Below are 24787 nucleotides of genomic sequence, written 5' to 3' on the forward strand. Positions count from 1 at the left end.
ATGAAACTGGGCTAAAGAGGTTTGCTTCTATATGTATTATCACTCGGATTCGCTGGTGAGACTAAAGTAGGCTATCATGAACATAAGTTGACCACAGAAATGTGTCTCTCGCCATAAACTCATTAGTCAACCATAAGCTTACATTAAAGTATTGTAACGTCGATTACTGAAACCGAACTGGACACACAAGTATGTCAAATTGAAGGAGAATAGTGTATTTTCCATGCCAGACTAAATTTCTTGATAAAAAATATTTAAGATTAAAAATAATAAATTGAAGATGTGCCAGATAGAGATCCTCCATTTCGCTCCTTCAAGATTTATTCATAAATGCATACACTTCCTGATGAAATTTTCGTCTGCACCACCAAGCATCTCGTTACTCAATAGGACTCATTCATAATCCAAATCACACGTGCGCATACGATAGCTTATCGAGAAAGCGGCGATACCCAATGTGAGAAGATATGGGTACTCTTGAGCAACGCGACGGTGACTCACGACTCTCTGTATCATAAATTAATGCGTTACGGTCACATTCGGTTGAATTGCAGCAGGTGCAATTGATACCTGCTATGATGTATATGTGCACACTCTACTAATAAAACTATGGCAAAATTCAAAACGTGATGGAAGAAAAGCGCAGAGCAACTTCAAATCTAAACATAATGAATCTGCTGAATTTTTCTTCTCAACACTGATTAACTAACGTCCACAATAATAGTTAAAAGATATTTTAAAAGGAATCAAAACGAAAAAACACCATAATTTTTCAAGAAAAAGCTACGAAATTTTTATGTTGTATTGAGTGTGGAGATATCCTAATGCAGATGTGTGTTTTCTGTACCATAGACTAAACTTTCTTTTATCCATCACTATACAATAGTTTAGAGTCCCCTAAGAATTGAACGCAGTCAGTGTTGCATGTATGTTTGGCGACTTTATTGATTCCCCTAAGCGCGTGTTCCCACGTTTATTTGAATTTTCCTGCGTAGGCAATGAGTCAGGGATTCCTGGTACTGTAAATGGTAAACGCCAGAAAGTGACCACCCTATTGCTAGAGCGTCAGCCAAGGGTAGCGGTTTATGACGTTGCCTGCATGATCGTCGTTATATGGACAATTTTTATGGCGATTTTATGTGACAATCTATCTGGATTTGTATAACGTTGTGTTCTCTAAGCTGGTCTACTGACTAATCTTTTCTGTGATACAAGCTGAAGACGAACAGCTTCATACTGACCTTCAGGACTATCCGATATCTTTGCTTTAGCAATCATCACAAGACAAGCATTAGTCACTACATATTGTTTTTATGCTTTATTTTGAAGTTTTCATTTATGTAGTTTTTATTTTTCACATAGTGATTAGTACTAACTTTGACTCAATAATGTTACATTGATGTGTTATCTTCTAGACTATTGAGTCCTACTCTATATTAAGTATTATATATCTACTAGAAAACTGCAGTCAGTTTACATTAAGTCTGAACACTTTTTGCTGTCAAGTTGCCAGCGATCAGTACCCAGTTACTGTATACTGAGCACTCAAAGTCTATTATTTCTAAGATGGTATTATAACAGTATAGCTCGATCTTCACTCCTCTTCTCCAAAATGTAATATGATACCATGTAGTCTTGTTGCAATTTCAATTCTTACTGCAGTTACATTAAGTATATTGAAAATAATGTATTTCAATGACTTGCCTCATTTTTAAACTGTTTTGTTAGTATTCGAAAAAACAGGTATCAAAGGCAGGTACAATTAATACCTTCCTCTGGGTTATCCCTTCTATTCTGCCATGGCAATTTTTAAAAATCACTATTTCAATAATAATATAATATTCACTTCAAAAGCTCCAAAACTTATAACTGAACTTGAACTTAACAAGTATTCGTTAATTGTATGGAACTACATTGCAAATACTACTGTATTTGTCTTTTTTGTACGAAGCCTTGTTTTCGAGAGCAGTGACTCTATAGATGCCAGAACATGAAGGTATCTAAAAATACAGTACAAGATAACGTGACCAGATTCTCGCCTATCAAGTGTAGCCTTCTCAGATTGACGTACTCGCTCCATTTCAATTTGTTCGGTCAGAAGATGTTCCACCTTTTCAAACGTACATATCCTTCACCATAGGAATTCTGGAGACTATGTTCCTCTGCACTGTAGATTTATGAATACAATCAAATTCACGGATGATAAAACAGCACGATCCTCAACAGGTTTGCAACGAACCATTGTCCACAAATAAATTCAAGGACAAGTTCCATCAGCAGGAGTGCGGCTCCGACTTCCCAGAAAACGTATACACAAGGGCAGTCTATACACGACCTTCCGACAGTGATTTACGAGAGAGATGAAAAGTAGGGCAAGCATCGTGAAAGAAGTTTGGACCAAGTTCTGCATCCCACCGTGTATGTGTTTTAGCATTAAGATTTAGTTCTGCAATGGCATTTCGTACGCTCCTTGGGGCTTTTAGGTGTCCATTAGGAGGAGACAGGATGCCTGAAACCCTGTAGCAGCCTTCCTCTATTTTTTATGAGGGTGTACTTCCGTGCTCTTCAGCCAAGGCATGTATTCAAGAATTAAAGTTACAGGTAGTATTTTCACATTTATTCGTTTTACATTTATTTAGTTGGTATATTTTTGAAAAATTGTTTAAACGAGATTACAGAGTAAAGCGTTCACTGTAGAATTTTATGTCTTTGACATGTACCAGCCGACTAAACTCAGAAACTTAATAGAACTTAATAGAAATCAAATATATCGGATGTGAGATGTACAGTCTGCAGTATTTTTTGTGTTGAAATCGTAATAAAACGTTCAAGTATTACATGTAAAGCGTCGTTCGTACTTTATCGCGAACCTATATTTTTATTACATTTCATAGTATCAGCATGAAGTTTTCCGATATGTAGGTAGTGTTTACGCATCACTTACAGCAGTATAAGTATCAATTATTATTTCAAAAAATAATTTATGTTTGAAGGGTTAAAATGAGACTTAACCTAAAAATAATGTTTAAATTACCAGAACTTGACGGTTACGTTATTTTTTAGGTTATATGTAAAGCACACCATATTCAAATCTAATAGATTATACGTAAACACTTTTCAAGTTTTAATAATAATATCTATATAGAATATTTTCAAAATTTGTTCAATTTATTACTGTATTATAATTCTATTTATTATAAGTGTATATTTTTAATTGATTATTATATTGTTTTTATTTCTTAGCTATTGTTTTCATTAACACTGCTGTATTTATAATATAAAAGAGATCGCATGCAATAATATTTATTAAAACAATTGTCCCACGCAGATTTATTTTATTTCTACAGTCTATAAAAATATTTTACTCCATAAATGGTTAGCGTAACCTAAGTAAAGTTAAAATACAAAAACACGCTTTTAAGTGCAGTCCTCAAAAGTAAAATTTACGAAGAAAGACATAAACAAAGTTTAATAACAATATATTTGACAACTAGAAAATAGGATGGGTCACGTTGCTTTTTGAAATTCATTACTGTGAAAGAAATTTGTATGAGCAGCACGCAGTTCAGTTTCTTCACTAAACCCAAAACCTTCTCCCTAGTTTCACGTTGTTACTTACCCATTCGCCCCTTTTGAGTCAACATATACGTCATCGTCCGTACACGCGGTGCATGCTTTCGTGCGCGCGCGCACAACCCCGTCTATACGCCTAACTGTGTGCACGCGCATATACGGTACACAACATTCAGGAAACTGAGCAGATACACACACAGACATGTAATACATCTGTCAAAGTACGTCCCACTCCTGAAATCGTTTCGTATATCCGATTTCACCCTTTCATTCTGTGCTTTTTCTCACATTTTGACACTTTTCCTCTCTTTCGCCCCCCTCTCAACACTTCGGACATACGCACGCACACAGCTAAGCGTAAAACGCAGCTGTCTCATTCTCTCGCATGATTTCATTACTCACTTGCCGATAATCTCGCAGAGCTCGTAAACCTCGTCGAAGAGAACCTCGTCGTCCGCCATAGTGGCGACGAGGAGGTCGAGGAAGTCGACCGAACGAGGAGGCTGTACGCGCCAAAAGGCGCGCCGGAGCTATACGAATGCGTAATAATTCGTAAGACGTGCAGATACGCGCCTCTCTCCGCCACTGGTCTGGGCTGACGTCGTCGTGTTTCGTGTCGTGCCGTGTGTAATACAGCGGCGGCGTGAACGCAGCCACGTATCGTGGATTCACGGCCGCCTCACGGTCCTCCCACCCTCTTCACCCTCTATCTCTTTCCTTCACCCGTCAGCAGCGAATTTGTTTTCCTCTACGCACACGTTACGCACATACACACACTTCTGTACACACAAGTCGTGGACAATATGATAATACACCCGTGTTAAGCACGCCCGGACTCTCGTCGCACTGACACTCGATCGGTGGACACGAGTTCGCCACCCGTGCCTACTGGACTCCCGTCAGCAAGCCGTAGGTAAAACTTTCTGAGAATGGAGCGACGGTACCGAATACACAGTCGACACCGCCTTCGGAGCCCTTGGCTTGCTCGCGCCGGCAACGTCAACGCACACAACTAACGAGGATACGCTTTACGAGCGTTTACACAGCCATGCTGGGCCTCGGACACGATGGAAACCGGATTGGGCCGAATCGGTAGTCCCGTCCGTGCGAACGGTTGCCCATACGATTGACAAGGACCGACCATCGACAAGCGGCCAGACGGACACCGATGCCACTGCACACGCTTTCCCCGTCTGTCAAAGGCTGGAGGAGTAGATTCACTCGCTCCGAAGCAAGACTGGTTGCATAAAACGCGGCGAGCGACTGCGCCGACTGACACCCTCTTCTCTGTCCCCTCTGACTAACCGCTCTGCATGGTGGGGCGGGCGTGGCGCCGCTTCGCGTGCAACCTTTGCCGCTTTAATGTGCGGTGTCCTTTGCTTCGTCCCTACGTTCGCAATATTCACCAAGCGTATGTAACGCTGCTAGCGAGCATACGCTCGAGCAATGCCAATCTTTAAGTACCGACGATTGCTCTGATGGTAAGTGAGACGGTATGATGGAAACGCTTGGCTAATGCGAACGTGAAATTGAATTGTAATAAAAATGGTCTCCAGGGAAGCAGGCATGCAGAGTTATGGGCGCACTTGGGAAAAATTTAGGAGAAATCAGTAGATATATTATCAACTGTCGATAGGATATGGAATTGCACTCTGCATATTGGACAGTTGCATGAGGAATGTTGGATCTTAATGGTTCGGTTGAATAAAAACACTATGATTGTTTATGTATGAGTTTTCATTATCGTAAATATGAAAGTCCTTCAAAAACTTCTCCTAGGTCTTCTTTATGCCCGAAAACTGTTAAAACTACGACTCCCTTACTTCCTTTGTTTCGTCCCCAGGTATGGCAAACTGTTTGTGTTTCACATGACAGAAGCTTTAGTTGTTGTTGAAGGTATTTCAGATGTTTATGATCGTAGCCTTTCAGGACTACTATTCGTCTGTTATTACACATGTATATAAGAATTCTTTGTCATGACACAGTGTAAATATAAATACAACAGGAGTACTTATGTATATATTACCCGCTTCTAAACCAGTTATCCAGATAGTGACATCTTACATTATCAGCGTCCAATTTGTTATAAAGCAATAGTACACCCTTTGCAATCTAAAATTGATGAATTACGTGATCTTCAATTTTTGTATCACTAGATGCATCGCATCATGCTTCAAAATAAAAGCTCAAACTACTTTGAACTTTTTATACTCTTACTGCTGCTGCTGCAGTTCCTTGATCCAACTTTCGCTCGGTATTGAGCACTACGTAAAAGACATATGGTGATAGTCCATTCCTGCATACACCATTAACACGGAATCTTTTGTATTGTCGACGAAACTGATGCTTTTTTTCTCTATATGCCTTATCGCGTTTTCTGCGATTAAATTTCATAATGTGAGTGTTAAATGTGTCGTTTTAGACTCTGGTTCAAAGCAAGTATGGAGCACGATCGAACTGTTTTTACAGAACCAAGGTTTACTAGAGTTTAAAACAGTTCATCTCTAGTGCTAATTTCGTTTGTTCGCCTTTCATAACACCTTTGAGTACTTTTATTCTGATGTTTCATTGCAGGACAATCTCCTTGGATTTGTAACGCATGAATTGAAGCAACATTTTTCTCTATGTTTTGGTTACTAAGGTTATCTAAACGATAAATATTTTACGGAATAAGAATTAATTCGAAATACTTCAATATCTTATAATCAATTCCAATATTCGAATAAAACACTTCGAGTTAATAATGCTTTGGTTATTTCCATATAGAACACAAACCAGTTACGATTTAATACTCCATTTTCAAATCCAGGGCATTTACAAAATGGCGTTAACGCTGAATATACATGAATGTTTGAAAAACGTATTTCATTCAACCAAAGCTAACGTTCAAAAACGTTCGTACCGTACCTGGATAACGGTTTGAATCAGATTCAAAGCAGAGAACTGTTTCATCATCAGTTACACGTTTGCGAAAGTCTTGCAAATGTATTCCATTTTTATTACGTATAACATGAGTTGTACTTCGTGCTAATTTATCAGCAGCATTTATTAACGACGTAATATGTTTACCAAATAAAGCCAAGGCGAATTATTTTATCTGCTGGTATCGACGCAACTGAAACTATATACGTAACGCGATATCGCAAAACTCGCAAACACTCTATCGATATTTCGAATAGCCGGCAATTTCAGGGTAGCAGTGTAGTGTTTGGTACATTTAGGTTAGAATAGTTATTTTCATAATTAAAACTATCTGTAGTAAACCTAAATGTCATGTGATTAGTTCGAGATTTTTCGATGTCGATAGTGATCGGGATTCGAATGTGACATTGTCGAACGGGACTAAATTTTTAGTGGGAAAAATAGTGCATGTGGAGAACTCGAAGATTGTCAAAATATCTGCCAATTGTTTTTCTGTCAAATGATTTTTATACGACTTTGATAAGAAAGGACAAATATACGTTTAGATTACAAGTATACATATAAGTATTTAGTACAGTGAAAATGGCTGCAAATGAGGCAGGTGTACCCTCACTTTCTAGAGATGATAACAACTGGAGAAAAAATTTAATTTTGCAACTGCAAGAAAGAAATAATAGGCAAACATATTGTTTTGCGGATCTCATCAGTTTACGTAAGATTTCATTCATAGTTCAACTTTATTCTCTTATACTCTGGTATATTTTTGGAGCAATGTAAACTATATTTAGAATGCATTCTTAGCAAGACACTATATTCTATTATTTTCAATTTATAGATAACAGATTGTTTGAAAATGCAAACACACTGCGGGGAGAAAATATCCAGTTAACGATAGAAAATGAAACACTTAGACGGAAAGCAGCCAGTGGGTCGCCTGGGCTAGGTACGAATGCTGACCTCGAAGCTCGCTTATTAAAACAAGCAGAAGAATTAGCAACGCTACATAAAAGGAAAGGCGAACACACACAACAAATAGTAGATCTAAACAATAAACTGCAAGAAATGACGAAGGAGCTCCAGTCCAAGGAAGCTAGGTAATGTTGCAAGAAATATTTTTAATTTAAGCACAACGCACCTAAATAATTGCTAATTGTATAAATAAAATTTGTAGCCTAGCGGAAAGTGTAGAGCTCAACAGCAATTTACGTTTAGAAATAACAAAATGCCTTAGCAGAGAAAGAGAGCTCGAGAATATTAATCAAATGCTGAAAGACGAACATCAAGCCCTGCAGCTCGCTTTTGCGTCTTTAGAAGAGAAACTTAGAAAAGCACAGGTATACAAAGCAGTAATCATGAATATAACTGAATTATAGTTCACATGAGTTAATACCTCATATACTTTTAGGAAGAAAATCGTCAATTAGTAGAACGCTTAATTAAATACAAAACGAGAGATGCTGAGAAAGTTAACGAAGAAAATGACAACTTCTTGAAGTGAGTACCCATACTTATGTTTCTTTTTAGTTTTTCGACTAACATTTATCGTTTTCTTTCCCGAGTGATGATTCTCAATCGATACGTAGCAAATTAAATTATCTCTACACATTTCTACATTTATTATTTACTTATTACGAATAATACCTCTATAATTTTCTCTCTTGATGCCTAGTTAGTATTACTTAATCTTCAGTAGGAAGAATGCATGGTTTTGATCATAGTGTAGCATAATCGACGTAGGTTAGTTTCGTCTGAGACTCTTCAGAAGACGGTTATTATTTGTTTCTTTCTTCCCGAAAAATTTGCTTCTTTGTGGAAATAGTATTTCGACAGAAATTTATTACATTTCTATAAATCTAATATTTCTATTCATAGTATCTTAAATAATTTATTACAATAGTTAGAATACCACGCATGTAATTCCCGCCACTTCTGCGTCCTGCGAAAGGTTCCAATAAGACCACACCATCAACCACCATGGTAAGTTGCGCTATAGAAGCAGGGTGGCGCTGTTGGACACTTTTTCAAATGAAATAGAAGTGGCGCGAAATTACTGCTTGACATTCTTCGAACGTGTCCTTGCTAAGATCTGTATTTCGTGTGTTGACATACTTTATTAGTTAGATAAATTATAATAAACTAAACAGAAGATGACTAAATTACTTCATTGCGCAAGGTGTTCAAAGAAGTGAGTAATTTATTTTGTATTTTTTGAAAATTAGTGTTTAATTTTTCGTATCTTGAATATCCAGATTCTGTATTTAACCTTTCTCAGTAGTACGTTATGATGTGAAATACGTTTAGCACTAAAGTTTTTTAAAGAATGTGGGTCTTACATATCTTTCTAAGACCGTATTTGTTGAAAATATTAATATTAATGGTGATTATGCATTTATTTTTAAAGAAGACATAACTTTAAGTATTGTATTGTTATAATTAATAGAAGAAAGTGTTCGTCGTTAACGATATCAGTGAATTTAACTCGAGAAACATTTTCTATGGAGCAAGTAGAAGAATACGAAATTTCGGTTAGCAAATATTCGATGAGATATTTTTCTATATATATAAAAGCAAACTTACTACTTTTTTATAATTAAAGGAAAATGTATTGATCACAAAAAATATAGTATTTTCATCAGTTATCTAAAAGCTACTTTAGAATTTGTATTTATTGCTTTGTTTCAAATTTTAATCTTTTCTATTTGCTAATGATATTGCAGTAATTACACTAATTATTTTTCATCTGTATTTTAATCTCACAATTGCATCTTCTTTTCTATGGTAACTTTTTATTTACTGATTATTTCTTTTTTTTTGCAAAGTCACATTCAATAAAATCGTAATAAATTTATGAAATAATTATTTTATAGTAGGTAGTAAAATAAATTGCTTGTTAAACAGTTAGCTATTTACAAAAATAGAATAAACATACTGAGAATAATAAGTATTGTGGGACATTTTGATGTATTTTTAGAAAAGTGCATACTGATTTATATGATATATTTGTATTATACAGTACTTTATCTATTAACTGAATTTAATACGACAGAATTCAAATAAACTATCACGTGATTTATATTTATATGTGATAAGTTTATCAAGGGTTTTTTAGACCATTTTGTGATATAAATAATTACCGTATCTCTATGTATTTGTATATTATCTCGTTTGTTCTTTCTTTTGATCATTTTTATTAACATTATTTTGCCGTTAGCAAATGAACGAAAATTTAACGATTTATTGTACTTTATTGAAGCAATTAGGAATTTTATTTTTTATAAAAAGGAAATATGTATGGAGTTGCATCTCTAAAATACAAATGTATATGTATGTAATAATCTTTGTGGTTAACTCATTACATTGATAAAAGTGATTGATATGACTGCTTGATTAATGATTCTTAAATCCAGTAATTGATATACATATGCTACAGTATTTTGATGGTACTATTTTCATGGTACTATTCTGTTCTTAGTATAGCTATTATTTAACTCGTAAATATAAGACAATATTGCAGCACTAAGAAACAAGTAAATCTTTGAATTCTATTGATGAGCATTTGAATAAACATATTTAATTTTCTTAATATTCACGAAGAGGTATAGTGAATAGTGTTAACACATGTTTTGTATTTGTTTAATATTTTTGAAAAATAAAAAATAAGTAAATTTTTAAAGTAATTAATTATCGATACAGTGCTATTTACTACGTTTAGTACATATATTTTCTATTTAGATTTTTATACTTGTTGTATCTATTAAGAAAGGGTTTTTAACTTTGATTTATAGAATCTTTTGAAATTTATTATATCTTTGAAGGTGCATGCAAGTCATCATTTTTAAAGGATCGTTTTCTTTTGCATGGGAATTATATATTCATGGAATATTACTGAAGTTATTATCGACAATTCCATTCACATATATTTGGATTTGTTTAATTTTTACTAAATTAATATTTGGGGACGTTTAATTTATACAAAATTAACGAATTCTTATAGCATGATATTTTATACTAATTTCTATCAGTTTATTTAACGTTATACTTCACAGTATCTATTATTATTCATGTATTTCATTATCATTTTTTACATTAAGTGTTATTAATTATAACACTACTATTACGACAATAATTGCAGAATTTAAGTCCTCTTTTGTAGGAATCATAATTTGAAAATAACTTAATAATTGCTTGAATTTTATATTTTATTACGATAATATTCTATTTTCTGAGGCTTGTAATTATTATTCTTATATATTGTATCTATTTTTAATATTCGTAACGAAATACAAATTTTTTAAGTTGTAATTACAGAATTGTTGCTAAATAGTTCTTGTTACATATTTGAAGTATTTATTTGATTGTGGTTGAAACTGGTTCGTTTAATGACTATAGAAGTTTAACAAAAATTTGCATTATAAATATCGTCTAAATGATAATCAGGAAAAATCACCCTTTCAGACACCTAACAATTGAAGAATACTATAGTGGGATCTCGATTACTTTGTTTAAAACTATATTCGAAAAAAACATCCATTTTGAAAATTTTATTAGATCATCATTAAATCAAAGTTCGAATTATACTTTCAGACTTACATACCGAATAATCGAAAACCTGAATAACAGAGAAAGTTCCAGATAATTCTGGTTCGGTTAATCGAAGTTCCATTATATATTATTCATTGAAACCAGCTTATTTTTTTTAGAAGAAAATATTCATCATTACAAATTCAAAACATTCCTGGAAGCCAGATCATATTAGATTACACCAACACATTTTTAACAGAAAATTTATTTCCAATTTTCGCTTCTATTTTTAAGATTAATCAGCGAAAATTATTTATATAACATATTACCAGGGAATATTATTGCCTAATTTGAAAATATTTATTTTGCTCAAATTCGTACTCATAATTAAGCATCCATGGGAAATCCGTGCAATTATTTTGATACTCGATGTTTACGAAACTTTTATTAAAAGTTAAAATATGCATCGAAGTAAACTGTCGGATGATACACTTGTAAACTCTTGTTAATACAACACGCAAAAAACGTTGAGCTTTTCGCAGAGAGACGCGAGACTCTGTCACTGTAGGGTTTTTCACGCTAGCACTCCACGCTGCTTGACATTTTCGTTTCAGCGAGAGTTTTTCCAGTCCGACAGCCTTTTTGATGCATACCATATCAAAGTTCGGGTAAGTCTAAGTAACTGTCGTGACAGAAATTACGCTTAATGCACCACTTTGAAGCTTTGAGCTATTGCTAAAGGAATCGAATCGTTTTCGAAACGATACCGTTACTTTTCATTCCTTAAACGCTTGGTGGACACAGAAATTCGATACATATATTGTTCCATAACGAAATAATAAGTTACACATCTAAATGTTTCCTCGAACGTGCCAGCTTAGAAAGCTTAAGAGGCAGTTGCATTTATTATTAAACTATCATTGAGAAATAAAGCGTTGAGACATGTGATGAGCAGTTGAACAAATCGTAACTAATGTAACATAACGTGAATATAAATAACAAGAGCCAGAAGGTGGTGTACTAATTATTTATCCTGCATGAGCTGTGACAACCCGATGGTTCAGAGATCAGGAATTGTTTTTCCATGTTTTCCTGGGTATTTAGTCGCAACGTGTCGCTACTATTAACGTTCCCCTTAGCTTGTACTAAACAGTGGACGTCGTTTGGTCTTTTCCAGAAAGAGGCAAGCGAAGATGCAAAAGGAGCTCGAGGATGCCGCCCGCGACACGCGACCCATCAGCCCAGATCGGTCGAGTCTGAAGGAAGGAATCGCTGGTCTTCCAACGGCGGTACCGACAAAAGTGTCCGTCACGTTTGTACGTTGACAAAACTTTAATTTATGAAATACTTTATATCGTGCTATCGTTGTGAAAATTTCAGTACAAAATTGTCCATTAATTCGTTGTAACACGAGACTGCATGTTCTGTATGGAACAAGAGACCGTTTCGGAACGCAAACGCGATGCGTGGTACAACTCGGAATAGTCTTGCGTCGCAGACTTGTTAGGTCACTCCGCAACGAGTCTCTTTAGTTCTAGTATTATTGGTTTTATAAGATTGAAATAGGAGGAAACTTGATGGACAGAGGATAACATAATTTGTTTAAGAGCTAGATGTAGGAGAAAGGAATTTTTAACACGGTACTACTTTTGTATACGTATATTGTATACTTATATAGGGGAATATGTGTGGTAAAGTTTGTTCAGACTGTAGTCAACTAACCTTTTCCCACAGGATGTTCAGTCAATGAAATCATCCTCTTTTGGTGGTAAATTCAGTATTTATTTATTTTATGGCTCTCTGTTAAGAATATCTCTAATACTTAGAATTTAGAATAAAATTAAGAGGATATCTGGAGTATCTGGGGAAAATGGCGGCGAGTCTAGGGAAACTCATAGTGGGGGAATGCCTTGAGTAACTGATTCTTTTTGTTTAGAGCTCTTTAAGCTTACCCTACTACAGTAATTTACAAATACAGTATTTATTTACTGGTTTTCATGTACTTAATATGGATATCAATATCCTTGTATACCCTAGCTTCTAAATGGTCAGGTAATTGATTCATTTTGACTTTATTGTGTAAAGATCAATGCAAATATTCCTGTGCTAAAAGGTTCGATTGACTGACATAGTATTTACTTCATTAAAATATAGTATAACAAGATAGATACACGTAGGTTATGAGTTTACGTAGGTTATCAGTTTTCTGGACGACATTTAGGGTTTCCTGCCAGCAGAAGTCTAGCTTGTTAACAAAGATTGTATTTGTTGTATTAAAATTAGTTAAATCATGGTCTAAGTTAATACCCTGTATTTATAACGACTAGGCGAATATAATTGGTATACACGTTAGCTTGTTGGACACGTAATATTATTTTCTCATGGATCTTACATTTCTCGCCTATGCATGTTACGTTATTGGAATATTAGTATATGCGGTTAATTGTACTGACCTATATTTGAGTCGTATTTACAATCGCCTAAAGATCTGACTTTTGTTATGTTTTAGTAGACTATATGTAAGGAAAGTATATTGTTTGTAATAAGTAAAGTTTAATACAGTATTAAATTTTAACACTGTTTAACATAAGTACATTTTTTCTGTTTACGACTATATCGACTATATTAGTATATACACAAATTTTCGAAAATCGGTTTGGATATTTATGTCACTTAAGACGGAGATAAATGATTATAAAAATATAAATATATTTTTTACGGACGAGTATTCCTATATGTTCCATTTTCTTGAGTACCATTAATATGATAGTAGTTAGTGAAACTCAGGTATGCACTAAATCGTAGTTATCAACAAAATTTATAAGTCTAACAGGAAATTCGTTAATACAATAACGTTTGAATTTTCGATTTTATGAAATAATAATAAAAAGAACTTTCTTTCATTTTTGGAGCAACTACAATATCTTGGGCTACTTATTCAATTGCCAGAGAAATAGCACAAATATAATTTTTGTTCCATTATATTGCAGTTGTACAATGGAAAAATGTTTCCACGGTCGTTATTTCATAAAATCTGTAATTTTAGTGTCGTTTCCAATGAAATTCACGTTAGAACATCCTGTATAACATCGAAGTTAATGTTCTGTAAAGCGAGAAATATTTGTCTCATTAAAATACTCTGTATGCATTACCATAATGACATTCAATACGTAGAATGCGTTTCATGCATGAAACCTGCAAGTAGTAGAAATTTATTACAATATTTAAGAGCACACTTTATTATGCGGTAGGATTATTATTATGTACGTTTTTTAAAGTCACTTTATACGAGTTACCTGGTCGTTTTTAACAATTAATAATTTCCATAACATTTCTGAAACATATAATTTGAACTACCTAAGTTTAAAATACATCTACGCTTTTATTAATTCCGCGGTGGAGTATTTTGAGGAAAAATTTCATGGAAAAGAAAGCTCACTATAAGTGACACATATTTTTCACATTTTTTTAACGAGATAAAGGTCGATTTTTTATAGTAAGGTTACACATTTTTTGGTATAGTTTAATCAAAGTTAATTAAATAAGACAAGAATATGATTGATAAATTATTTGAAATGTGAAAATTTGAGAGGACCGATGATACTATTTTGAGAAAAGTGAAAGAAATTTTTTATTTGTATATTAGCAGAAAATTATTATACATGAAGTTTCTATACTTCATTCTATGAACACTGTATATAGTTTCATTTTTAAATTACTTTTCACAAAATAATTGATTTTTACATAATATTTTTTTATTTGTTCTCCCATGTTGTCACAAGTATTACAGGCGTTTTTAACAAGAATTTTAGGTATATCGTATCATATAATTTATCAGAAATTAAAATTTAAATTAAAATTTAATAAAACAATAAGTCACTCTTTTTGTTAGTTAGAAATTAGAGAATATAGTACGTATTGTAAATTTGCAGGAGTTGTGTTACCAATTCTTTCAATATTTTAAGTATTTACGCTTTATTTTTCATTTAGTAGTACAAATAATAATTTCTCTCAATTTTTAAATCAAGTGTAGCATACAGGTTAATTCAAAAAGGAAGGTCAGTGTTTAAGAAGGTGATAATATAGGTGTTAGGAGAAAAAATTCATGTAGGATAGAAGTACTCGAATAATGAAAAATTATAAATGATAGTAAAGAATAACAAACATTATTTGACAAAAAGAAGACAACTCTTAGCCCTGCACATACAGTTTTTTACGTACTCATATTTATATCGTCTTTTTTATCGATAACATGCAAAATATTAACTATACGTTAGAAATAATTGATTTTTTCTTTCTCTTTTACTATCATTCGTAATACCTTTATTGTAGATTTCATATCATTGTTCCATTATATATTTTATAGTACTACTTTATGCTTGTAATATAGTTATAACAATGTTTCACATTTTTTAAAACGACCTGTTCTTAAAACATTTCCAAAATGATCAGTAGAATTACCTAGAAATTTCTTTCAACGCTGATTTCTTATATTCTCAAAAAACGGCTATCACTTTTGAACAACATCAGCATCGCCTTGTAGTCTTATGTTTCGAATTCCCCGCGAAATTATTTTTCATTCGAAAGTCGTGCTACGACCCTCCGCCTTGAGACACATATAATTACGACTCCATACGCTTGATACATTAACTATCGCTACCTGCATGTAAGAATTTTTCAAAATTTATACGTCAAGTGTTTAATAACCCTTGCAGAACGCGCACGACGGGGAAGTTTATGCCGTAAAATGGTCTCCCGTCGAGAGGATCCTCGCCACCGGCGGAGCCGACAGGAAAGTGAAGCTTTGGAACATTACAAAAGGTGATTAATTAAAAACAAAATCATATCGTGCTGAAGGGACGGTGTAAGATTTAAATACTCGTCAGGGGACGCGTGTCGCCCAGGTACACGCGCGATTAATCAAGGTAAACGATACCTCGAACGACCCCTATTACGCGAATATTGCGTGTGAACGCCGAGACCTCCGGAGTCTGTAATCTGTTTAGTGCCCTCGTTATTATTCATATTGGTAACGAGCTGCAATAGAATGTGTAAATCGTTACTCGGTTCTCGTTTCACTCGCTTGTCTCCCACGGTTTACGATAAATCTGTCGATCCTTAGAAACTCACCTCTCCTGTAATTCTGTATCTCAAAATGGGAGGAAAATCAAGAATGACGAGATTCGTTTAAAGCATCGTTTCAGAGTTATTAATTTTGAAATTTTTTAAATTCGCTGGCAGTGTGACTGACTTCAAACTGATTCTATTGACTTCACTGGTTCTGATCTGGCTAGTGGACGTCGGTAGCAGAATGAGTCCCAAGTCAGACATGGCTCATGCGTATTTTAGGCATTTCTTTGACAATTAATAACTGTGAAAGGAAGCCTCAAACGCATATTTATTATTCTTAATTTTCATCTTATTTTAAAGTGTAGAATCGTCCTTTAAAAGTTTTGACACTTGTCGCCCAACATTATTTATGTAGACACAGGTGATTTAATTTCTGATACCACTAGTAAACAATTTTTGTAACTTAGTCAGTTCAACATTATCAGTATAAATTTAGTAGCAAGGAAATCTTATAAAATTAACTTTTTTTATTTTATGATTTCATTTTTATATGTATACATTATGAAAAAAGATTGTATTTTCCTTCTCTATACTCGGGAAGATTAATAGCATACATATTAGTGAGGTAGAAAAGTGCTGTTTCAGAAGAGAATTTATAATAAATGAAAAGCAGGACAAATTATTCCGTATTTAATATTTCGTAAATAACAGATTATATTGCATTTGATGTGCTGTGTTTTGTTGGCATACAGATCGGTAGAATTCATTGGAAAGAACAGAAAAGGTGTTTAAAAATAGTAAACACATAAATATAATATAAATGCAATTTATTCATCCACTGTTTGGTTACTCAATTCTTTGTTTTATTTCCAAACTTACCTTGCATGGTAAAAAACTGAATATATTTAAGATACTTAATTCTCGAATATATGCTAATTAAGATTTGTTTGTTCTTCTCAAAAAATTGGTACTATAATTTAGCAACATTTAGTATAATGAAAAGCAAAAAATAAATAGTCTAAAATGGGATTGTCATCATTTTACAATTTGAGGTATCACTTAATTTTTACTAGAATTCAGTGAAAAAAGAAAAATCTGTTGCATTTGAACATTATTTTGATACACACACCACAGATCTCGGTTAGTATCCGCGATCATCGTTCCAATCGCCCAATATTTATCGGAAATATAATTTCTTTACGTTTAACTAAATCAGGCAGGCTAATAAAGTGATACGAAAGTCACTTTGGAACTTCATTAAAACTTACCATAATGAAGTAATTAAAACTTTGTTACCATCCTCTGTTCATGAATACAAATACGTGCTGGAGAAGCTAGTTCTGTTTTGGGGCGAGAAGAAAGAATTGCGCGATAACGGCAGCTGAAGAAATCGATTGCAGACTATTGTAACTGTCTAAGCCGATAATTACAAACCCGTTAACCCCATTCAATCGTTATCACGATCAGAGAATGCTTCTTGATCTATTTCTGTTCATTTTATGTTTCTGTTTTCTGTGATCATACAGGATGGGTCACTTAATTTAAAATATTTCGATTAATATAAATAAGAATCTTGGTAAAAAAATTCAAAAATGGATGACATATGGCTAGGGAAGGTCACACAGTATATAAATATTCCATTTATTTAATTACTTTAAAGTACAGCTCGTTATATATGACAGTTTACAGCAAAGTAAATTTTTATTATATGTTCATTGCTCAGAGGTTAAAAAAAAACATAATATTCAAGTATAGGACAATTTGCCTCCCTTGAATTTCAACTGATTGTTTCTATCAAATAGAGTCACAATTTCAAGAGGAATACAAGGCGTAGAGTTAACATGTAACGAATAAAATTTGGCGAACATATATTGAGATTTACTATACAATAAATTTCATCACTTTTCAATAAAACTAGTTTAATGTTGGGAGTGGCTGTTACGTTTTTAAAGTGAAATTAATTTTTATGTAAGAGAAATTCTAGCTAATATAAAGGAAATTCATGGATTTTGAAACGACCTTGTGTCAACATAGGCGTAACTATTAAGTGCATTAAAACTCACAGTAAAACTGAAAGCAAACAAAACATTCTAAACATAACCGAATTTCTTCCTTCTCTACCCAAAACTTGAGTTTCATTTAAAAAGTTGGGTCTTGAAATTTTTAAAAGTACAAATAATAAAAAAAGGAACATAATGTTACATTATGTGACTCTCTTCAAGTAACGCAACATTCACTTAAATTAATTTTCATTGAAATTATTTATGGATCCTTGTATCGATTTCACTCATAGACTCTTCCACTCAATGTTTATGTAGTAGTTTGTGTACACATTGTGTACAAACCTGGTACAAGCGACTGAAGTTATTTAGTAGGTTATAACATGCTGATAAGGGAGTTTGGTAGGTGGCAGACGAGCCATATCGCGACATTCTCACGAAAGGCTCTTTTCCACCCACTTAATGAAGTATGTTAACGAATCAACAGGTTACTTGGTGGGATACCCCGGTGGTGTGTACAGGCATGCACGGAGGCGCCTATTAAAACCCTGCCAGCCTGTAGAAACATTTTCTCTGTGATGGCGAAGCGATCGCACGCGTGCTATAACAGCTCAAATGTAATCCCCTCGCCACGTTGCAAATTGAATGAAACATTCGTCCTTATTGTACAGGTTATATCCGCTTAACTCGCCCTTCCATAGCTCTTCGCACACTTTCCTCGACCCCCCTCCTCTGGCACCTCTTTGTGCGCGCGCGCTCGCATTGTCTTCACTCTCGCTGGAATCCTCGTTTGATTCTCTTTATCCGTTTCTAGTATTCAATGGTTTGTGCGTGTTGCGTTTCGTATCAGCTTGAATCAGGTGTTATTTTAAATTGTTATGAGTCTTCTCTCAAATGTAGACATTTTCAGAGATTTTGGGGGACATTAGGTTGATTTGTTTAGCTTCGAACTAGCGTGGTATTAATATTGTAATTTAATATGATGAAACCATTATTTTTTAGTAGAAAATATGATTTATAATAGTATGCAGTAAGTTTAAAAGTCCTTATATGAAGCTTTTATGGATACTTTGTGTATTCAGTATTAACTGCTGATATACCAAGTAACCTTAAGGTAACTTAGACTTCTTCTATTTCCCCAACATGAACAAATTCAAGTTTTCAAATTTCTCAATGTTCACATTCTTGAATATTCAAATTTTTAATTTACAGATTTTTGAAATCTTTTTATACACTTGTTCTAGTTTTCCGAATATTAATTCTCGAAAGTCAGAGTTTGAATTGTGGGTAACTCTATTTTGCTATATTAGAAGATTCAAAAATTGAATAATAGTACAAATGCTGTGAGTTTACCATACGGCCTAAAACGTTCTTTTTGAATCATTCTACATTTAATATAATTGGATATGACTTTAAGAAACTTTAAAATGAGTAATATTACATTAGTTTATATTATATTATATTATTATATTAATATTCATAGTCTGCGTATGATAATTCTGTATTCTATATGTACTCCACTACAAGTTGTTTTTTTAGAAACTATAAATTATTCGCACATTTGAACGAAGAGATTGGTCCAGTAACAGAAAAAAAGCTGAAATTGTTTCTTTAATTGAAAATTTAAGTAAAATAAAATTGGAAACATGAGGAATAGGTATTTCGGGTCGAATTCATTTATTTACTGCATGAATGGATTTTTATTGGTAATGTTATCTTTCTTAGGTGCCTCTGAGAGCAAAGGTATACTCGTTGGCAGTAATGCTGGAGTAATGTCTGTCGATTTCGATTCAACGGGAACGCTGATCCTTGGAGCTTCCAACGACTACGCCAGCCGGGTGTGGACCGTCAGCGATCTTCGACTAAAGGTAAGTGGAAACCTTGCATGTTGCTTATTTTGCAAGAAATGCTATAGCCTCAATAAAAGTACTTACTTTTAAACGGGGAAAAATACAAATCAAATGATGTTCACGTTTAACTTTGAGTACCTACTACATAATTAAAAATTATTGAATATTAGTTTATAGAATATTTTAAATTATTACCAGTATCGTTTTTTTATCTAAATTGTTTATCGTTGAGAAAATGCAAGGCGTGAGGGTTTGAAATTTTAAACAGATTTCACTTTTGGAAAAACTGATATATTAAGAAGAAGGTGAGAGTATAATGAAATATAACAGGAAGAATATTATACTAGAGTGATAGTTTTACTTATTTCTTCTGTATAATATTAATATAAAAAATTGATGGCGACCGATACGATTCGAAGTCGGAGCAGATCGAAATTGTTTTCTCTCGTAAAGAAACGAACTCTTGTCAGAGAGGCATTCTTAAGTCTTTTTAAAAAACCAATTCAGTTCTTCATTGACTTTTTGAGGGAATAACTGTTATACGATTATTTCGGTTCTTCATAACTGTTTCAACCAGTACCGATATACAGCAGTTTGAAACACATATTTTCGAAATCGTTTCAATCCCTGATACATCCTCGCAGTCGATACAAATAAAAAGTCAAAATCACATCTTTATAATCTCCCATGTGGAAAGAGGATTCACTATAAAGGTATTAAGTGGCCCATATATTAAGATGTTAAAATAATAAAACAAGAAGATTTTAGACTAGCTTAGTTACTCTAACCTCAAGCCATAAAAATACAAGACATGTATCATGTATCTGTCCAGATTCTAATCAGATATTTAAAAATTCAAATCTAACTTCAGAAATCCATTATCTATAGCTTCGCTATTCAATAGCTCTACCGCTGCCATACTTTTAAGAGATGGAAATATGAAGAAGATTATGTCAAAGGCAAACAATGATCCAGGATGTGGGATAATAGGGGTACTTATCTTTCCTTCAAAAATTTCATTGGCTTCGTAGATGCATACGTCTCAGGCACTGTATAAACAGATGCAAAACGCGCTTTAAATTAGTGGGTTATTCGAAGCCGAGGCGGTCTATGATCTCAGCAGCACTAGAATATGAAATTTATCGTTATCTTCCTCCGTTACCTATTACGGTAGGGCTGATGTAAATTTGCTGGCGAGATCGTAAAGCTAATGACAACGGTAAAAAAAAATCCTTCTGCATGGGTTGTCTGGCGGAACCATTTCTCGGTCTTTATGTTTCCCTGTCACTATTCGATGCTCCTTAGTTTCGTAACCTTCAACAGAAGAATAATACTGTCTCCTTTCGGCGCCAATATCGATATTCCCTCATCTAAAGTTCGTCCCAGTTTCGCTGTTCGCTGACTCCCAGATATCAGAAAGGAACGAAAAGTTCCGCGGTTGTCTTCCCCGCGTTTCAGTTTCTCCCTACCCCTTTTTGTTTCTCCTGAAAGACCTCGTTGGAACACGAAAGTCACCGAGGAACGACCTTTTTTGCCCCTGTATGCGGGCTGGAGTTCCCCACGCTCCAAAGGTGTACACCGAATGTGGCAGCGGGATCAAGGGATGATCAATTGTTTTTAATCTCGAACGTCATCCTTTCGGTTTTGTCAGTCGAGGACATCGAAATCGAAGTCTCGCCAGGGTAACGCGATAAAGAGAGTCTCAATGATCGTCCTGGGGTCTCAAAGGGGTTGGGAATTGAAGCGCAGAAAAAGCCTCGACGTGACGTCTCCGGTAATATCGTTCGCCGTTTTTAGTGGACTTAAAGTGCTTTTATCTTCCACCTTTGGTGAATCCCTGTGTGAAAAGTATATAACAATTTATTTACCTGTGATTGCTATTTAAATAAGAAAGGACTTCGATTCTTTCCTCCATGTTGATGTCTAAATTCCTTATATTCCTTGTATTGTAAATCTTCTTTCTGATATTGAGTGAACAATCTAAGAATAGCAAAGTAAGATTCATCCTTCAACTTCTCCACATTTTTTGTCAACTGTCCCAGTATATGAACAACCTAAAACTATATATCTTATGAGGTCCCAGTGACTGAGGATATTATTTTATGACACTAGGTTTTATCTTTAATTGGGTATACCTACTTAATACATTAGAATTTAAGGCTAAAATTAAATAAAATTAGCGTTAGTGTTCAGGTATCGGGACAAGGACAATTATTGGAACATTTACAGTAGCTTATTCCTCTTTTTGAGTAACTCTAAGATCCTAGGAGTCCAGGAGCCCAGGGCCTCATAGCTACAGAGGTCAGATTCTCACTTGTATTCTACCGAACATTGATACTACTTGATAAAATATGGACAAATAGTCCCAGCCCAAGTACAACTGCTCAGCGAGCGTATCAACATGCACCAGAGGTAGATTGAACGATAGCGTGACTATACAGTCTTGCAATTCCATGAGGTATTAGACGCACCGCTCCTAAGCAGTATTGTAAGTTTCAAGCATCCCGGTAATATCGCCGTTTATAGCATCGCCGTTAGCAATGGAATACAATGTAGCGTAATATATCCGGGCGAGGAGTATTGTCCGCGTTGGACGTGTTAAATGTGATTATTCGTCGACTTCGGATCGCGCGGCAGCAGCGGCGTTCCATTTCCGAGGGAAAGATCCTCTCGTTTCTCTTCGCCCCTTTTTTCCCTGTCTCGCCTTGAGCGCTTTTTCCAGCCGCTTGTTCACGAGGCAACTGAGAATCTACTCAGCAGCGACAGTTTCATTCTGAAGATTGGCAACCAATGGCGCGTAAACTTTGAAGGAGGACGCAACAGTGAGGGATCCGAGGCGTAGCCTGCTTCCCTGGGCTATTCGCGTTGAAAGGCGCGAGAACTGACCGCCTGATGTTTATTCCCTGGTACGTCTCAACGACGTAACAACGTTTCCCAGACGTTATTCTCGGAACAGGAGTCCTTCATCAATTTCCTCGCGAGTTGCGGCCTGGTCTCTGGCGCACCTCCTCGAGCTGCTCTACCCTCGGCCGTGTCAACGCGTGTACCTCTCGTTCTCTGAATTGTACTTCCTTTCATCCGAGCTACTCCTTGAGAAGGTGGAATGTTCGCTCCTTTCGAATCCATTATCCGCTGGAGAGGTTGGGAGCAATTACACGATTTCAATATTTTCGTTAGGGGCCAATTACTTCCGCGGCTTGGATTGTAGTCGAGCGGACACAATGGACGCAGAGGAATTCATGAATGGAATTTTTAGTTTAATCGTAGAAGGCCTGCGCTCGTCAGGGTCCCTTTGGTAGAGGAGATGGTGGGAAAGATTTTTCTAGAGATTCGGTGAAATTGAAAGCCATGTGTTATCTGTTTTTCTCTCTGGTTTGATTCGTTTTTTCAGGGATGGCTTCGATGGTCTCTTTTTCTCTACTTTTTTATGTCCTTATTGGTGAAGTCGATTCCTTAATTTTATATTTCTTGCCAGACCCTTGTTTGTCACCCTTCTGGCAAAGAAACGATGCGTTAAACGAATATCGATGGTATTGGAGGGTACCTGACCAGGGCGATAATGGACTCAATTTCGCGGCAGTAGAGCGCCAGTCGTTTGGATTTCTCACGTTCCGACACTCTATCGATTTCTTAGCAGAGCCCTCAGTGATTTCCTGGTCGTCTAGCATTGTGAAATCGTCATATCTTTCGTGACTGCTCTCGGTCCTTCAATAGAGGTTACAACTACTCGCGTTTCTTGTCCATCGTTCTTTGTTCCCATTGTGAACTGTCGCGAAGTAACGATAATATAAATCCGACTTTCTTTAACTATGAACATTTATCCATACTATCGTAAAAGTAAGGTATTTAAATGTGGAGTTTTTTAAAGTAGTTGTATAGATTGTTTCTTCACAAAACGATGAGAAATCAGGATATATGTAGTATTCAAGGCAGTTTTTTTGTTTGAAAATTCATTCACAGCATGGAATTGTAGGAATTTCTTGGTATCTAGGGTTGGGTATGTTTGAAAATGGAATTTTTTAATCATAATTTAAGATCAATCTATGTAGTATAAGTCAAGATACATATTATAACACAAATCTCTACTTAGGTTCCATGTCTCTAAATATGTACACAAAAATATAAATCAGCATAAACACTGTAGCCTACCTACATGTAACAAAACTGTTCAGCTGCTGTATCAAGGAATACCACGTAGCAGGACCATTAATAAGCATAAAAGAAACCAAGAAACAGGGAATTAATTTAAACAGCATCCTTGCAGAGTCCTTGGTCAAGACTTTTCCATAAAGTTTCCTTCCCCAATTTTTGTCGCCAGTGTTTAGCGACAAAGCCAAAGGAAAGTGGTCGGCCATAGGTTTAACTGAATTAAGACCGAATCGCGTAACTCCTAATAAATCCCAGCGGCGTGGCGCGAGGTGGTTCCGCGGTTGGTACGTCTTTCATTGATTTATTCCCCAGCAATTGCTACATTGCAACCGAATTAACGTTCGCCTCTGCTCCTCGGTGATTCCCCTCACGTGCGCGCGCAGGAATTCCATTTAAGTAGCCGGCGAAACATTTAACGTCTGGGGGTGGTGTTTCATTCGTTATACCGCCGCAAGTTTCAATTGGTACAAGTGTGCTTATTGGAACACGGCTGTATCGCGGTGCTCGAGACTGCCGCGTTGATTATTCATCGATATTCATTAAGACTCGCGAAAGGGAGGCAGAACATTCCCATTAGAGGGCGTGTGAACCACTTCGCCATAGATTACGTACTGTGTGCGTCGCGTGTATCGCGACGAGTGGATGGCCACGGTCTAGAGAGAATTAACGTCCTCACGCGTTTCCGTTTCTTTCGGTCCCACA

At 35.2% G+C, this 24787-nt stretch overlaps 3 protein-coding genes across 14 annotated transcripts in view; 1 reads left to right on the plus strand and 2 right to left on the minus strand.

Annotated features, from left to right (window-relative positions):
- The window catches only part of Cask (peripheral plasma membrane protein CASK), a 224007-nt gene extending 219825 nt beyond the window's left edge, over positions 1 to 4182 (minus strand). For all 11 annotated transcript variants that reach the window (XM_076382308.1, XM_076382309.1, XM_076382304.1 and 8 more), the window contains exon 1: positions 3976 to 4182. In XM_076382308.1, coding sequence (XP_076238423.1) covers positions 3976 to 4034 — 59 coding nt within the window. In that variant the 5' untranslated portion in view covers positions 4035 to 4182. The remainder of the gene's footprint in view (positions 1 to 3975) is intronic.
- Positions 4183 to 5283: 1101 nt separating this feature from the next.
- LOC143181741 (uncharacterized) lies at positions 5284 to 6654 on the minus strand. The gene is made up of 4 exons (XM_076382314.1): positions 6481 to 6654; positions 5791 to 6406; positions 5600 to 5685; positions 5284 to 5515 (listed from the first exon to the last, which is right to left on the minus strand). The coding sequence occupies exons 2-4, from the start codon at positions 5965 to 5967 to the stop codon at positions 5314 to 5316; spliced, it is 465 nt and encodes a 154-aa protein (XP_076238429.1). The 5' UTR covers positions 5968 to 6406; positions 6481 to 6654; the 3' UTR covers positions 5284 to 5313.
- A 294-nt stretch (positions 6655 to 6948) lies between these two features.
- Positions 6949 to 24787, plus strand: part of Atg16 (Autophagy-related 16) — a 537024-nt gene continuing 519185 nt past the window's right edge. The window contains exons 1-8 of one of the 2 annotated variants that reach the window (XM_076382311.1): positions 6949 to 7207; positions 7331 to 7589; positions 7667 to 7829; positions 7901 to 7989; positions 11631 to 11684; positions 12194 to 12332; positions 15732 to 15837; positions 19812 to 19954. In XM_076382311.1, the coding sequence (XP_076238426.1) occupies positions 7078 to 7207; positions 7331 to 7589; positions 7667 to 7829; positions 7901 to 7989; positions 11631 to 11684; positions 12194 to 12332; positions 15732 to 15837; positions 19812 to 19954 (1083 nt within the window). In that variant the 5' untranslated portion in view covers positions 6949 to 7077. The remainder of the gene's footprint in view (positions 7208 to 7330; positions 7590 to 7666; positions 7830 to 7900; positions 7990 to 11630; positions 11685 to 12193; positions 12333 to 15731; positions 15838 to 19811; positions 19955 to 24787) is intronic. The other variant, XM_076382313.1, reaches the window with a different exon arrangement.

Source organism: Calliopsis andreniformis, chromosome 7 (genome assembly GCF_051401765.1).
Source record: "Calliopsis andreniformis isolate RMS-2024a chromosome 7, iyCalAndr_principal, whole genome shotgun sequence".
Taxonomy (NCBI): domain Eukaryota; kingdom Metazoa; phylum Arthropoda; class Insecta; order Hymenoptera; family Andrenidae; genus Calliopsis; species Calliopsis andreniformis.

What these genes read in the sequence shown, in the direction of transcription:
- LOC143181741 (XM_076382314.1), bottom strand. Translation starts at nt 5,967, where the DNA reads ATGAAATTTAATCGCAGAAAACGCGATAAGGCATATAGAGAAAAAAAG. An exon ending in AAGGAACTGCAGCAGCAGCA is followed by an intron (nt 5,686 to 5,790) that starts GTAAGAGTATAA and finishes CATCAATTTTAG; the next exon opens with ATTGCAAAGGGTGTACTATT. An exon ending in GATAACTGGTTTAGAAGCGG is followed by an intron (nt 5,516 to 5,599) that starts GTAATATATACA and finishes GTGTAATAACAG; the next exon opens with ACGAATAGTAGTCCTGAAAG.